General features: G+C 37.4%; 2 protein-coding genes across 4 annotated transcripts in view; both read right to left on the bottom strand.

Annotated features, from left to right (window-relative positions):
* The window catches only part of LOC135796155 (fibronectin type-III domain-containing protein 3A-like), a 43,594-nt gene extending 36,366 nt beyond the window's left edge, over window positions 1-7,228 (bottom strand). Inside the window, exons 1-2 of one of the 2 annotated variants that reach the window (XM_065308073.1) lie at window positions 7,091-7,228; window positions 2,269-2,836 (exon numbers count right to left, since the gene is read on the bottom strand). In XM_065308073.1, coding sequence (XP_065164145.1) covers window positions 2,269-2,782 — 514 coding nt within the window. In that variant the 5' untranslated portion in view covers window positions 2,783-2,836; window positions 7,091-7,228. Of the gene's footprint in view, window positions 1-2,268; window positions 2,837-6,724; window positions 6,840-7,090 lie in introns of those variants that run through there. The other variant, XM_065308074.1, reaches the window with a different exon arrangement.
* A 376-nt stretch (window positions 7,229-7,604) lies between these two features.
* Window positions 7,605-17,059, bottom strand: LOC135796012 (transmembrane protein 164-like). 2 transcript variants are annotated; one of them, XM_065307871.1, is made up of 6 exons: window positions 16,435-17,059; window positions 13,230-13,649; window positions 10,148-10,264; window positions 9,811-9,889; window positions 9,647-9,747; window positions 7,605-9,586 (listed from the first exon to the last, which is right to left on the bottom strand). In XM_065307871.1, the coding sequence occupies exons 2-6, from the start codon at window positions 13,560-13,562 to the stop codon at window positions 9,329-9,331; spliced, it is 888 nt and encodes a 295-aa protein (XP_065163943.1). In that variant the 5' UTR covers window positions 13,563-13,649; window positions 16,435-17,059; the 3' UTR covers window positions 7,605-9,328. The 2 variants fall into 2 exon arrangements, with proteins under 2 accessions (XP_065163943.1, XP_065163942.1); XM_065307870.1 differs by lacking the exon at window positions 16,435-17,059 and having other exon boundaries at window positions 13,230-13,967.
* Window positions 17,060-17,412: the final 353 nt, after the last annotated feature.

Raw genomic sequence — 17,412 nt, 5'->3', positions numbered from 1 at the left:
AGGGGGAGCTTAAATCTACCGATGAAACTAAAACTCACTAATCCTCAGGTACAAGAAGTGGGTCAGAAATTCAAAATTCTGGATAGGGAAGAATTTGAACCTACTGAGCATGTGTAGCATTTGCAGAGGAGTGGGGGTAGTGGTGCCCCATCCAAATCGATTACGATTTAACGAATCGTTAACTAATAACATAATACTAATCCTTTTTTTTTAGCCCCAAACGTATAGCACATTCTTATGATATGGTAGCTACGCCACTGGTTGAAATCGAAAGCGCAAAAACAGTCGTTATAACCTTGCATTCAAAACCACATCATGTCGAATACGTGTATTTCGCGCTTTTGTTTTGTTTTATTGTTTCTAAGAAGCGTCATTGAAAATTAAACGTTAAACGAATAACACGGAGATTCAGCTCTTAATATAGCATTGGTACAAAACTATATTTAACTGCTAAATTGAATAGGTAGTTAAAAGATGCTAGTTAAGAATAATATACATACGCAAATCTTTAAACTACCTACATATTAGACGCAAGTGTTAGTTAAATGATAAATTTGGGAAAAAATGGCAGTTTGATGCAGAAAATAAAATCTTTTGCAGTGTAAGCCACTTAAACATCGTGTGATCGTGTGTGGAAGCTATTATCCTTTTCACACTTAACATGTTGCACAAACTGCGTGTTCAAACTCCTAATTTTATACAATATCCAACAAAAACATCAATAATTTGAAATTTAATCTAACAACTAGAGAGTTATATGAAGTATATTGCTCTTAAAATAAAATAACGTTTAGTAAACACATAATGAAGATACTAAAAAGCAAATCAAACTATAACCGTTATACCAGTTGTCTGTCATTCAATCCGTTCGCCCCGCAGCGAGAAAACGTAACCACGGGTGCGCATTGCACTATCGTGTTACAAATTGCTTCAAAATGTACGTACACTTCCCTCACATGCAATACTTGTGTACACAAAACACAAATTTCCCACTTTCCTAAAACAAACTGCTCTGCGTGTCTATGATCAAGGCACAAAAAAACGGAGTGATTTTTATTAAATGTATGAATCAGCAGTATTTAACCAAATTTATGAAATCAACTGCATCATATGAACGCAAAGTGCAAACTCGGGCGTGAATCATCATCGCACTTTCCCAGTAGCAAAATGTGCAAATATCATGAGTAAACATACATTTCTTTGCACTGTTTGCACAAATGTAAGGCATTAATGAACGCCTAACTCGTTGCAATAACGTAGGAATTCAGCTGTGCATGCATGAATATTTGTGAGGTATGCGCACATTACAGCAATTAGGAAATTCCGGATTAGACACTTTGTGCATTTTACTATTTTTAAGTAAAACATGTGAAACAAATAATTATCATACCATACAATATTAAAATCATAAAATGTAATATTAAATTGTCGTGTGTATTTGGTTGCCTACCATAACCTTGTCTATGTTGGAGATGTGTACTCGAACATATGAAAAATTCCCAAGCTGAAAGTGCAAGTAAATTGATTTTCCGCTTTTCGCAAATTTAACTTTACCGGTGACTATTTTCCGCGTGCGACCACACAACTGCTACTTAAGCACTTACATCAAACGCGCAATTTTCCCGGAACGAGCATGGCATTATAATAATTATTCACGAACGAGAGCAATTTGTGCTTGCCAACACACACATACTGATATATGTGCGTTGCCAGTTGGATTTCGCATAGAATCCAGTGGAACACGGCGCGAAGCAAAGTAAAATAATGTAAAGTATAGTAGAGCATAAGCCATAAGCTAAAGCCGAGCATACGTTACAATGTACAATACACAAGTACACTTCTAGCTCATGAGCTCACCAGTTCGCTGTTCTTGTTTTGTGTTTTGTTTTTGTTAGCGTGTGTGCAACGTTTGAGTCTGTGCTCATGCTCTAAGCGCACGTAACATATGAGCATTATCATGCTAGCAGCATACGTATATATATAGCGTGTATAGCATGTGGATATGTGTGTAATCCAGAAGAGCTTCGTGTGCTCCGTCATTGAAAATTGTAGTGTGCGCACGAACGCAAAGCACAGCAGTGCAAGCCGTCGAGCAGGAAGTCGCAGATCAAAATACGCTTCCGTTTCACTTCCTACACTCTTTTCTATAGCGCAATATTTCAGACAATATACACAACCACATGGAACTCCAGGTGATATCAAAAACAACGCGCTTTTTTCATAGATGGCGCTCAAATTCTCCAATAGATGTCGCTAGATTTCACTTACCTCTTAGTACTTCCAAGTTGTCGCCCATTTGAAACCGAATGGTGACTCCCGGATTGACATGGAACAACACGACGTACTCGCCGTTCGGTGGCTGAGGGTGGCTAGGACCGGCGGTACAGCCCACCCCGCCGCAGCCGCCGCCCGCCAAGCCGAACTGTGGCGCTTGCGGTTCGAAACCAGGACCGAAATAGAAACGCGCCGGCTGGCCGTTGGGATCGGCCGCCGGGTCGGCGGCGGCGACGCCCGTCAGCACCGGCGCCGCCTGAATCGGCTGCGGGAACGTGCAGTGATGGTGGTGCGACGAGTGATGAAAGTGATGCCCGCCGCTGTGATGATGTCGCGGCTTTCGCGGCCCACTGCCATTACTACTATTATTGTTATTGTTATGATGCGCGTGATGATGGTGGTACGGGGGGCCGGTCGAGCTCGACGAATTGCCGCCCCCGCGCGGGGCGCTGGCGGTCGACTTTTTGGGTTCGGCCATGCCCGGTGGATCGTCTTTTACTTTCACCATTCGTGACACGCACTGTTAGCGTGTGTTTGTTGATTCAGCAGTTTATTCGAGTATCTGGAAGTTAAACGAAATAAAAAACATATCAGTAATTGAGACAATAGCGGGAGTTGTTATCGGAAAATTACGTCAGTAGCACACCTCAACCTACGACAATCGAATTAATTTTACGATTTCATTGACGTTGTGTTCAATTTTTCGTGGGTGTTATGATGATTTTCCGAGTGGCTTCACCGCTTGCGTCACGCGCACCGAACAAACAAAAGACAATTGAAAATATGCGAACGGCGTAAACAATTACGTGTGCGCTGTTTATCACCACGTGCGACGTCATTTTGACGCAAATGGCTTTCCACCAATTATTCAACGAAAATCTTATCGCAGTATTACTACAGCAATAAAAACTTTATAACAGGACTTTTTTGATGTGTTTCCTTAAACTTTTTTCTTCGATTTCAATTTGCAATAATTTTTCAAGCGGCGTTCAATGGATGATGTGGTCGATAATTTCAATTTCGGGTATGTCATAACGCGCTCAAAACCCGTCCGTCCCCTGTGATTATGGAGCATAAAATTATTTTTTATATTCTTCAACTGCCCCACCAGAGAATAAAAAGTACAAAGCAACACACAAGTAACTCGTATTCGGTATACCGAGAGTACGGCAGTGATTTCTCCAAAAATATATAATTAATGTTTTGTTTGTCTTAAAAATATTCGGAATATGAACACACTGTGTGTATTTTCGAGTTGGGTTTGCGTGTGATCGAGTGTACCACCCGTGTCGACGATGATGGGCGCTTCGAGTGCTTCGACCGATGATCAAATGATCGAAGGTTATTAATAAAAGCGATTTTCGGCGAAAGAGAGCGCCACGTAATTGCCTCGGACTGCGCTTTGATAATCGCGAGTTGCGAACCACAAATGAATTATACACATAACGCACCAAATAAATATTCATAAAAAATAAATACACGTTTAAAATAAAATAATGCTTATTGGCATATGCAGACAAAGAACAATTAAACATGTCGCGAAAACACACGTTAAGACGTTTTGCGATTACCGGCACGCCGCATGCGAGCAAATCGAAAAATAATTAGCCATACTAATTTTCCATCGGAGTGGCGAGTCAAGCGAGACGAACCGAATCGTTATTCGATTGCGGCAACACAGACGCACCGTCATTATGCGCACATTTATAAACTTTCGAACGAACGTAATTATTATCAATTATCGATTTGCAAACTCGTGCCCGTTTGCGGACGAAACGCCAAGCTTTAATCATGCTAATACTTGCTGCGAGAAGTAAATACTGAATAAATAAGTAAATAAAACACACAAGAGCTAAAAAAAATCATACACAAAGCGTTTAAAATATTAATTAAAATAAATTTGCTATGGTAGATACGGGGCATTTAAGTGTTTAATCCAATGTGCTCTCTCAGGCCGGCGTTTATTCACGTTCGAATGAAAATTAATTACATATTTTCATGGAGCTTAAATTCGCAGCAAAAAGCCGCACTTCCGAATAGCGCCGCTTATACAACGTGATGAAAATTGCGAAATTTTCAAAGCGAAACACGATGGGAGCTGAGCGCGCACAGCGTGGGCACAAAACAGATCCACCAACGCATCTTTGGCGGGCGCGGAGCTTGCTGCCCCCGCATTACAGCGCCGGCACCGCCACCCAAAGGTTTCAGCGGACTTCCAAGTTGAAAGCACCGCCCACGCATTGTGGTTCACCCACGACTGGGTGTTTGGAGTGGTGATGTTTCAGTGTTAGCCAAACAAGCACCGTTTGACATTTTGGACACAGAAGCTTATTATTCGATGGTGTAAAACATGCAGTTTGATTTATTTACGTGTGTGTTTGAGATATACCAAATATTCGATCAGTCGAGGACAAACAATTTAGATAATAACGTAAAATATGTAAAAAAGATGAAATTTGGTCTCCTGTAGTCCGAATATTCGGCTACACTGATAGTTAATATTGTTTTTCATATGGCGCTTATTAATATCTCCGGTCTGAGCACTAATTACCAGTCGACACGTAAAAAAATTCACGTTAATTGTTTATTTGTCTGATTGCAGCCAGATATAACTGTAATAAACCTGCAGGTTTTTTACATTTCCGACGAAATCTGCGCGTCAAAATAATCGAATGAGTGCACATGGACGTCTCATCCCGAATGCCGAATGCAAACAAAACGCAAACAAAAACACTGACCTCGTCAATTAGTTGCTTTTTCCTCTCACTCGCCGAAATTCTTTCGTCGAAATATTCACGCGTGCGACGTAAACACGAACCAACACTCAAAACACCTCAAGAAAACACAAAATTCACGCGAAAGAATAACAACCACAAGAAATAAAATTATGCACAAAATAACAGTCTCCACGGGTAGTTATTTGGTGCAAAAACAAAGCGATCAAAGCACACAATCGAACCAATCAAACCGAGCGTAAACTAATAATGAAAACCGCAGCCCGGAGTGTGGCAGTGTGTTGTCTGTATCAAAATGGTGCAAATGGCGAAATTGTGGGGAGAATCGCGGCCCCCGACCGTAACAAAACGAAAAGCAAAGAGTAACAACACCAACGCCAGGCACTCACTCAGGCCGTATGCAAATGCTAATCCGTATAGATACTGGTAGATAACGCGAATGAACAAATGGTAAACTATTTGTCTCACAAAAGTGTTAAAAATGTTCACGTACGCATTCTGACGTATTTTCATTTGTTATAGTATTATGCAAATAACTGACTATTAAACCACTTACTTTATACAAAATGTTCCAGAAAATTTACGCAATTCATATGTAAAATGAGTGTTATTTACACCAACTTGATAAAACTATATAAAAATTATGCAATGCCCTGTATAATTGAAAATATCAAAATATCGAAACGAGAACTCGCTCGCAGCGCAAAAATTACGAAAAGTGCACGACTGCAATCTCCGCGACTATCCCCACGAAAAGAGAAAGCCTTTATTTGCATATTTCGCATAAAACTTATATAAGAAAATTATCTGAAATTACATAGGAATAATTTTAAATGTCTTCACGGAGCATGAAAAAGGCAAAACATTATTATAACTTAATGAAGCGGTAAATTTAAATTTGCAAGAAAATCCGAAGATTTGAAATATTATAACAATTTCTATGGATGAAATAAGAGCATGTTTGCAAAGTGCAGCTCTGATTTAGTTGGCACTTTCCCGCAAAAGCAAAGTTTCCAAAGCCGGTTTTACCATTTCGGCTAGAAGCTTACCGCCGCTAACATTATGATTTTCTGTCTCAGTGTTTCAATTATTTCAGGCTTATCACAAGAGCACTTTCAAACTGTAATATTGCTAATAAATTCAGTGAAAATACTCAAATAAACATCTACTCTATGAAATAAATGCGCATAATTTTTAACTTTATTTTTTTGTAATAATTAAATATGTAAATTATGTAATTATGTATTTTTTATGTAAAAAAATGTAAAGATACGCAATCTGTTATTAATTAAGTAAACATATTTCTGTGCCTTATCAAGATATAATCATTAATTGAAAATAATGTTAAGTGCATCAACGCATTATTTCAATGAGTAAATTGTCGCCGATGGCAACAAACGCATCGCACGCATCAATAAAACATTAAACTCATTAAACATCGCGAGCGCTCAGCCCGACTGCAACGCATCAAAATGCATGCGAAACCGGTGCCATATGGCCGAATACATTACTTCGCTACACTTCTGTTACAATTCGCCAACAGCCTGCTTCGTGCTTCGCATTTGTTAAACATAAACACGTAAACAACTTGCGCTTCGCGACTTCTCGAACCTTCCTAACAAATGAATGCAGGAGCGTTGCAGTTGGTTGGATGAAAATTAAACTAAACACACTCCGCAGCTGATCTATCTCTGTTGATGTATGATGCGACTTACTCGAGTAGTGTTGGTGAGATTCCTTCGTCGTCGTTTAATTAATCAAATCGCACGCGAGCAATATTTCAATTTGGACAATTGTTGCTGCCGCTGGGTACAATGGCGCGCGCGCGCGACAAATCAGCAAATAAACAAACGAACGCCGGCTTGGATTCATCACTCGCGCACGCATTTACACCCGATCGTAGACTACAGCTGAAGAATGTTTGCGAAGAATCAAGAACCAGCATATGCTGCCAGTACGCCCACATGCGTTCTGCAAGGTTCGCGAGCCTTACTTAACACTTACACACCGGCCACTGACTGCACCGATGCATGGATGCAGTGAATCGAACAATGCTAATTGTGGAAGTAAATTTGACTTACCGATGTGTTGGCGCGCCGGGAACGTTGCGTGCCTGCTCGCCGCTGGTCAACGCGGTTTCGGCAAAACGCGCACGGATGCACTGCACCTCTCAGATGCACGCACGCTCGCAACACACACTCGCGACTACGCGGCTGCCTGCGTCGCCATGATGTTTATTTTTATTGATTTACCTGCGCGAACCAATCCTGGCGCGTTCCGGGCGCGCTTGGTTTGTTTACGTTTGGTGGCGCTACTTACACTTGCCTCGTTATTTTATTTCGAATTTTAATCTCATCAATAAAGCATAAAATCAGATATTGAAAACGTGCATATAGTATATTTAATTTAATTAATTTATATCAATCAACTTAACACAGCGGTAATTTAAGATTTATGAAAAAGTTTACGAAATATTTTCATTATAACAAGTTACTATAGGCAACCCAACATACAGCAAATCCAAGTTAAGTTAAAATTATGGAGGCAACTACGCATACACATTTCAAAATGTGCCGTTTAAAAATTTGAAATAACTTTTGATAAGTAATTTTTATTTAATTAATATACAATTTTACAACTCTTTGGTGATAGAATGTAATGTGTACAACAAGCGAGATTCGAACGCATTGCATTGTAGTAGATTCGTTTTGAATATGTAAGTAGTATTTGTTTTGATAAACGCTGCTTGGGTTTACATCAAATGTAAAAACTTGTAGATATCAAACAACTGCTTAGACAATATTGTACAACACAAGAAAACGCCAACACAAGTTCAAGGTTGAAGTTTGGACATTAGGCATATTAGAGGATTGTTGGAATTATACATAACTACATCGATTCTCTGCTACATCTACTTTCGAATACAAAAATTATTATTCTTCGTCTTTGACTGCAAATTCTTAGCGCTACGCATTGTGTAATAATTGTACATCATAGAACTATCAATGGACTTTATGTTTGTTTATTATTACTATGTGTATTTGCAGTGTTTGCCTTCGAAACTTTCTCGCAACCATTTTCATTCTACTTTCAGCAAAGTTAACAACGTTATTCCTTACAAGCTCAGCCAGAATTTCATACTTAACCTCAAAAGTGACTTCAGAGGTTAAGATGTGTAAGATTTGGTTATAAATACATTTTTCTGGCTTGATGGCAATCAATTCAACTTTTTAATATTCGCATCTAGTTACCTATCTAGAAATTACTCTCACTACTATTTTGTTTTTATTTTTTGTATAGTTTCCTCAAATCTCAACCAACTTCGCATGACCTATAATGTCCCCAAAATTATCTAATCGTCGTCTACTCGTTATCATCGCTTCGATCGTTGCTACGCTAATTGCGTTCGACTACAATACATAATTATGTTATTGTTTTCATTAGCAAGTAAGTACTGCTTACACGTGTCGTTAACATTGAACGCGATCATAAATAGAACCAAAGTGTTGTAATGGAATGTTTCGACATGGAATCATTGATCATAATGATATTGATTCATTCTTTGTCGTGTGAATGCGACATTTTCATGGAATGATTTCTAATGATTTTGCTTGAGCATCTACAAAACCGTGAGTTTTAACATTCAAACGATTATTAACAACCAACAAAGTTCGATATAACTAATAACTTAACAACTTATATGTTAAACAACGTTTTAATTTGGTATGCTCTTTTGTTTTAATTGATTTTTTGAGCTTATCATTTCTCGTCCTTTTAAATTCTCAATTTTATCCGAATTAGTTAAGCTTATTATCGTTTTATTACGATTAACAAAGCGATATTAATCATAATGAATTGACATTTTAATTTATATTTTCTCTACAAGTTAACTTTCCAATGTTTTAAATTTTTTTTAGTTTAAATTTAAATTTAATGACTTTTTTCTTCTATATTACTTAGGACGACTAAGAAGGCTCTCGTCTCGTTTTATTGCATTTTCACTAAGAGTTATCTACTCGCAAATATTTGTTTTTAAAGAAACAATTTCCAATTGTTTAATTAAAATATGCTCAGTCAAACTAATGCTTTATAATTTCAAACGCAAACTGCTTATTAAAATGTAAACTTTGAGGTTATTTATTTGGTTTGTAGCTAGTTTTCTAGGTTTTTTGCTAAGCAAACTTGTATCTTTGGTAAAACTTAAAATTATAGCAAACGGTTTGCATTTCTCATCAAAAAGTTTTGTTCATTTGCCTCTTCAGTGGTTGTCTAGGTTTAGGTCTATGTCTAGGCCTATCTAGAACTAGTCTAAGGACTTTTTAGTCGCGATGCAGATGATTACTCATCTCGCTAGTGTCTCCGTTTGAGTTGGGAGCAGCCACTTCGCAACACAACGTTTGCTTGACTTTCGTCGGGCGGAACTTGGTGAGGAAGAACGCCGACACGGCGATGAAAAGCTTGCACAGCAACGGGCACAAAATGGCCTGGTGAAAGAAAGCGGCTATGCGATAATAAGGACCACCGAATGGATCCAAGATGGCTGGGCAGATCATGTGATTGAGGTTAACTTCAGTTGGCTACAAATAAATCACAACGCATTAGATTTTTCAGGTTTTTAGGTTAAATTTTATACTCACAATGGCAAAGACTTGCAAGAGAGCAAAATGATAGATTATGTTGATGGAATAACTCAAAACATTCCAACTGAAATCTGAGAACTCCTCAACATTGTACACTCCTATAAGAAATTAATGCAATATTAAATAAGAAGAGATTTTTATTTTGGTAAATATAAATATACCTCCGAGACGCAGTAGATAATAAGGCACGACACACATCATTCCGTGTTGAATCCAATAGATGGCAGCCTCCAACGGTAGCTGCAAGCACAAAATCACTCCACTTCAAAATCCCTATTCACAGATTTGTCTTCTTAAAGATTAGGATCATGCATAAAAGGCACCAGAACCCATTCAAGGCGTTTCTGGATCATTTATCATGAAACATGGAGTTTTTACACGAAGGGTAATTTGTCATCAGAAAACGAATCAAGGCGAAATCGCTTAGTCAGTTGAAAAGTTTGTTTTCTTATGCGGTAAGATAGGTTAAAATGTGAATATAGGTTATGTAATACTTACGATGCGCGAATCTGTTTCGGGAAAGAGGAATGCAAGCAGTGGGCCATTGAGAAGATTCAAATGAAACCGAAACACAGCGGTGACCATTTTGTTCGGTGATGCTGCTAACAAATAAATCTGTGAAATAGAAAATACATTTCGTAACACATGTACATTGCCTGAGTTTTATATATTTAAAGCAAATTGAGTTCACTTTTGTGTTTATATCTTTCTTGAAGTTTTTTTGCAAAGCATTGCGATGGTTGTAAACTTTTGCCGCCTTAAGTTGAGACTTGACACTTTGCTACCGCCTTGTAAAAGTTTACTATGTACTTGGATTCTGAAGACCACAGCACATATTTTTCAGCTGGGGTGGACGAATTCAAGGGGAGAGTTCTTTCATAAATGGAATTAATTTTGTTTCAACTGTCAGAACTTTTTCAATGGAAGAAACTCAATTGGAATTCAGAAATCAAAAATCAATAGCTGCGAAATTTGCTTGAATAAAATGTGAGTAGCAAACATTTATATTTTCCACCAGATAGCAATACGTCTCACTTTGTTTTTGCGCAAAAAATAAAATTGATTATTTTTTTAAGAGACTGACGCTTTCATTTGTTCTCACCTTCAGCTATATTGATCGCACAATGCTATTTTTAAGTTTAATAAATTTGCATTTTACACTCGCTGATTTTCCCTTCTATTTATACCATTATTTCGACTATAAGTGTCCTGGCATTCACACATTTTCGCACGAATGTATTTATAACGTGCGGGCGTCGTAAAAACTCAGCGAGTGTTAAATTTAACGCATCTACACCCTCACATTCAGTGAAGTGGAAATGAGAAAAAAGTAAATAATAATTTTCGAAATTACGAACATAATCGTAAACATTTTACACTTAGCAATTTTTCATTCGCCCGCTAACCGCCATGAATATAAATAATATTAATGTGGAGCATAAAAATTATCGAACAAAAAATGTAACAATGCTTGACGCCGGTAATTGAGACATAAACTTATTTTACGACAAAAACGAAGTTAATTTACGTGTGGAAATTTTTACAATTATAATTTGAGCGACTTTCAAGTGTGAACACAGCTCGTATCAAAAACAGAAACTGATAAATTATTCATTTTGATTACATTCGTATGTCCTTGCCGTGCGATTCGTGTGTTCTATTGATTTTACAATCAATTCCTAATAAACGCGTGCACTCGTTGGGCCGCGCCGTGTTTGAAGATCGGATCGGATAGGACTACCAATGCGATATTTCTCATATTCCCGTATTTACGAGCGCCTTCGCCACGCGGAGGCTGCTCAGCTTATTACGTTTTACTTTCGGTTCACACCACTTTATGGCATTTAGGAGTCGAAATTGGAGGATAAACCGCTGATTTATTAGATACTGGATGCGAAAATATGAACAGACTACGTTAATTAACTACCCTTTATATAAAATAAATCTGTGCGTAAATTGGTAATAAAATATCGTGAAAAAAAATTGTTTTCGCATGGATTATTAGTCATGCATTGATTCGTCATGAATAAATTTGCGTCATGCTTGTCGGATTTTCATCATTTTCTGATTAGACTTGAAGGAGTCTCAAGCCCACTTGACTTCGATTTCCAGTCGTACTTTCATTTCCGTTTCCACTTATCGAATGTACCGCCCGTACTCCCACTTTATCTTGATATAGGTCTTCGTTTTTGACATGGATTGAGGCGAAATTTCATTAGTTACGGCCGATGCAGTATTAAGTCAACAAATGTCAGATAGATGTCTTTTGGAGATAACTTTTTTCATTAATATTTTTTTACTTTATAATGAATAAAGTTTTGCGTGTTTACATATTGAAAACTTGATGCAATTAACCAAGTAATAAAATATAATTAATTTTTGTGTGGAAATAATATGAGGGAGTTTTGAAATTGTAATTTTTAAGATGATAATTTTCTAAATCTTAACGTAAGTAATTTTCTCCTAATCGAGCGCATTATACAATGAAATCACTTTGAAACACACTTTGAAACTCTGACAATTAGGGAAATTCCGCAAAATGGCCGACAAGCTGAATTTTAAATGATGAAATTCATAGAAGTGAATTTTAATGCTTTTAAAATATGCAAACAGCGCGAAACTCGCTCGACGAAGAAACCTTTCAGGTTGGGTGAGTAAAGACGCACACTGGGGGTTGAATCTCGTTGGGAAACCGCAAGAAACAACGTGTAATACAAAACCTTGCGGAATTACCAACCGACATCATTAAAACAAAGGTCTATTATCATTACATTACGAAACGAATGTTATTAAATTACAAAATCATTAAAATTTCAGAAACACATGTTTTTCTCACGAAATCTTAGATATTGTGTTGATAAATGAGAAAATCCATTAGACCCGTTGCGAAAAACTGAAAACACGACGAAATCGCAATTCCGTGCGTCGGACGCACGCCAGCCGAAAATAGCGCACGTAAGCGTGTAGTAAAACGCGTTTAATACCTTGAGTCACCATAAATAATTCACCTTTGCAGCTTAGCGGCCATGGTGGCGGCGGCAGAGCAAACTTTTTTTGGCACCGGCTTGTCTACGTTCAATTTATGTGCGCTACGTACGAAAATGTGATGAAAGCGACAATAAACCAATGTAATTATCTACTATTATAATTGGGCCGTCGTAAAACTATCTTGTGAAGGTACTAAATGCCTGCAACAACTTTTGGCTCACCTTTATTAATACTGAGTAATATTATAGATGAAACAGCGAGTTTGTTTGTTTGTAACGCTTTCACGCATAAACCACTGCATTAATTGTATTAAATTTTAGCATAGAATATAGTTTTAAGAAAGGAAAAGAAGATAAACTACTTTTTGTTGCAAAAATATCACAAAAACGGCTTTAAATAAGCAATGAAATTTGTTATGGAAATTCAAGCATACTTTTAGTTATATAATTCAAATCCAGATGGCGCTAAATGCATTTTTAACATTTCTTATTTAAAAAAATATATAATTGGGAATTTTATTGTCAGAATCGACATTTAACAGATTCAAAGAATATAAAATCAACGTTGATGATGAAAAAACGCTTTGACTTACCTGTAGTGCAGTTGTAACGTGACAAGGATTCAACAAGTATATCACAGTCCTTGAGGAGAACTTGTAGCCAATCTCCATGCCCCAGATGAGCGACATAAGGACAAGAAGAGTGCGCCGCCCCCCGCGGTCACGCCGCGCACCATACGAAGTCGGCGTGGGCAATTTGATCCTGCGGTAGCTCCACACAAACGTGAGTACCATGGCGACAAGAACAATTGCGGTTTCGATGAGCCGATACGTCGGATCCAAGAACTCGGCGCACTCGGGTCCTGCATTGCGCGGCACCGTCTTATTCACGCCGCCCATCGCCCAGTCCCAGCTAATTCCATCCATGATTTTAAACAATTTTTATTCACTTTTACACTGAAGCAAAGTCCTCGACGCGTGAACGTCAAGTCGCACACACTTTTATTTTAAAATCTGTAAAATAAAAAACGAAATTTTATATTTTGTTTTGTTGATATTAAATAAATAGTTTTTTGTTCGTGAATATTCTTATCGCCGAGAGAAAATTGGAGTCGTTGTGACTTGTTAATGTTCAATTCGGAAAAACAATTGCCCGAATAGTTTTTGGCCGCGTGTCCCGGACCCTACTGATTGCGAACGCGGACGAGCACATGATTTCGCGTTGCGGTACTCGTTACTCGGCATATAGTAAGCCCGGTCGTAATCACACTCATCGCAACTCATCGTGTCGGGCTCGGGCTGACGACGCACATTTGGCGAGCGCACTTTCGGTGTGTCGTCGAATTGATAATGCGTTACGTGCTTGTTTTTTTGCACGCATGCAAACAAATGCAAAGTGGGGAAACAAATCGCACGTGAGTTGCAAACGTGCGCTAGACAAATGACTCTCATCTGCCAGCACTAGAAAAATGTAACTGCGGCATAACACAAACAGAATGGAAACTAATTATGTTATTATACACTATGAACGTTGAACTAATATGTAATTTAAGAAAGTCATTACGGCTATCAAGGAATCAGCCGGTTGTAAGTTGTGAGATGTTACGAGAGACGACCGTGTATCATTTTTGCGTGTTATCAAGGACATTGTGACGTGTGGTGGCGGTGTGTGTGCGTGAATTTATATTTAAGTGACTCGAATCGTTTGACATCCGACTTGTGTTTACTATTTGCGAGCAGTGCAAATCTAGTTTGTGTTTTGAAACTTAAAATTTACAAAAACTTAAAAAGGAAAAATTAATCCATTGATAAATTAATTTCCTACTACATACTTTAATCGCAAATTTAAAATTTCAATGATTTTGATATGCACGTCAATTAAAGTTAAGTCTAATTATATCAAAATTATGATGCAATATGATAATTATTGGCATGCAATTTTTTAATCCTTATCAGAAATTCCATGACCTATCACCTTGCATTTATTTACATCTGTTTTTAGCACATTGCGTAATTTTTTGCTTATATGAGAATTCTAACTGACATTTTAAATACGGATATGAATTTGTATGTTTGTTATGCTTTCACACGAATTACTTTCAAACAATTTTGATAAATTTTGGTACAGAAATATTTTCGAGTAAGGAAAATGAAATCGGATACTTTTTATTGCCAAAATATAACTTGAAAAGTGTAAAATAAAAGATTAAAGTTGTTATGACAATTTAATTATACTTATAGTTACATAATTCACAATGAGATGGCGCTATTAAAATCACGTACATATATATAACACACGACTAACTGCACCTAAGTAAATGTAATAGTATTAAATAATTAATTAACGATTAGCATCATCGTGTACACCCTTCAATTAACCATTAGTTACTGTATAATTTATTATTTAAGCAGTATTGTAATTGCATATCAACAACTTTCACTTCTAAACTCATTTGAACCTATACATAACCTCAAATTAATAATTCACAGACTTCACGTGTGGTTTTTGCCTGTTATGAACAGATGCCATAATTTATATCCACTCATGAGAGGACAAGAGTCCTTAATCCATATCCGCGCCTGCACACGCAGTGGCACCGTGAAACAGTTAACAGCTGAATACGTTATCAGTTATCACCTAACAAGTAAAAGGGGACATGTGATAAGGTCACGGCCGTCAAAAAAATATATGCACCAGACACTGGAGTAATTGGTGATTAAGATTTTGATAGCAATTGTTTTCACAATAAAAAAATAACAATCTCAAAAAAATTTATCAATGTTTAATGTTACGCAAATAAAATTACATCATTAAAATAGATTGTATCAAATAAGTATACGCAGTACATATAACGAATGAGACTGAAACGTGAATGTTTGTTTATTTTCTTTCTAAGGATGCGCATGATCTTTTCATTAGCATTGACGTGCGGAAACCAAGCAGAAAATCGTTGAAACTGTACGAATCGATAAACTATCAACCTACAAACGAAAAAGTGATGATGAACGCGATATTAATAGTTCTGGTAGTTTGTTTATTTCGTGCGGAAATCGATGGAAATGGTGAAATCGATTTGTAATTTGTAATTTTAGGTTTTCTCTATGTATACAAACCTAACAAATGTCTGTAAATTAGATTAGAGCATTCGTAACCTTATTCTGCACTTTTAAGGTTATGTCAATACTTCTGTTTGCTTCCACAGCTGCCTATTTGTCCTACAAATCTGATTTGTGCTATTATCCCCAATTATATTTAATGCGTTGCTATAGTAATGATAATCCAACAAAAATAGCATAATTCTTGTGTTCGGTATGTGTACCGCAACTCAAACATTGATTTTTTTCAGATTTGTAAATTTTAAACGCTTCCAATTATTTGTGCGATGTTTTTTCCTGTGGAATGCAAAAGGGTAGCAATATGCGGCATTTACCCGCACCCCTAATACACCACTCCTGCTGATAATGCTCGCTGTGTGCAACTGTGCATGGCAGTCACGCACACACCATGCGGCATATTTTACGACTTTCCGTAAACCACAAACTAAGCAGGAACTAAGCGCCGTGGGCACGCGCCTACGAAAACAGAAAAAGGAAGCGAAAGCAAAACAAGACAGAAGCAGAAAGCGCCGCTAGTAAATTGAAAGCATGACGAAACACAAACCACCAACTACGTGCTCCCAGAGCGCATTGATTTATTTTTTTAAACTTTACTGTGGTATTTTACTCTAATACGCGTAACAAAAATGTCAAATAATTAGGTTTTATGTTTTTAAGGGTTGAAAATGTATACTATACTTACTTGCAGTTGTTTGCTGTTCGTGAGCCAACTATTTCCAACTTTGTCAAGGTCGCCAGTGTTTTTACAGTTATCGATCAATTAATCTAACGAATGTTTAATTTCTTGCTATGTATCTACATACATTTGTTCAATGGTTGAAACAGTGCTCGATGCGCTGCCATTAGCGCACCGTTCGTCTCGGCCCATTATGTATTCATTGAGAAAAACCACCCTTCTAATTTTTTTACACTTTTCACACTTATATTTCCACCCCAAACAGAAAAAATCTCAAATATTTGAAATTGTTATTTTTATCGGTCTATAACCATACCATTTTAATGTATTGAGCTTTTAAGGGTTGATTTTAGAGCAGGACACAACACTTTCTTGGTCTATTCACATTTTAGTCTAATACACCGCACTTATATTGTTAGACTATGTTATTACTAGTATTATGAGTTGGAGTGGTTGCTGCACTGAATTAGGGGATGTTTTGGATGTTGTTTGTGCTGAGCGTTTCAGCGTCGCGTTACACACGAGACACGAGCCTCCGCAAGTCAGCCGGGAGCTTGCGGAAAGCGTTGCGACGGGGTAAGCTACCGTCGGCGTTACGACCGGTGGGAAAACCGCGCACACGCGCGATATCGAGTTTTCCACGAGACTGCACGACTGCGTACGATGATAGCTTTCAAACAGACGGGAAATCGATAAAAACGTGAAAACTGGACTTGAAGCGACATCTGTACGTAAAATTATAGAAGCTTTTCGCACAGTAGCAAAATATAATAGAAGCCTCTAAAATTTTGAAACTCAACTTATTATCCTTGAGTCCTGTAATTCAACTAATATCAGTATTGCAAGTGGTGCTCTCTAATAATTTACTAGATAATTTCCAACTCATTGTTATTCATTTTTATACAATTTTAATCAAAATGTTTGTGTCATAACAAGATTAAATTCAATTTGCGTCCATTTTCAATTCCATCATTTCGCCTTAAT

Source organism: Atheta coriaria, unplaced genomic scaffold (assembly GCF_025399875.1).
Source record: "Atheta coriaria isolate IRGN ID8LTWV9N9 unplaced genomic scaffold, Caltech_Dcor_3.1 hic_scaffold_7_pilon, whole genome shotgun sequence".
Lineage (NCBI taxonomy): Eukaryota > Metazoa > Arthropoda > Insecta > Coleoptera > Staphylinidae > Dalotia > Dalotia coriaria.
Note: the sequence above shows the minus strand (reverse complement) of the source record. Positions and strands in the feature narration are given on the sequence as shown.

What these genes read in the sequence shown, in the direction of transcription:
- LOC135796012 (XM_065307871.1), bottom strand. Translation starts at nt 13,562, where the DNA reads ATGGATGGAATTAGCTGGGACTGGGCGATGGGCGGCGTGAATAAGACG. An exon ending in ACGTTACAACTGCACTACAG is followed by an intron (nt 10,265 to 13,229) that starts GTAAGTCAAAGC and finishes TCTATTTCACAG; the next exon opens with ATTTATTTGTTAGCAGCATC. An exon ending in CCGAAACAGATTCGCGCATC is followed by an intron (nt 9,890 to 10,147) that starts GTAAGTATTACA and finishes TTGTGCTTGCAG; the next exon opens with CTACCGTTGGAGGCTGCCAT.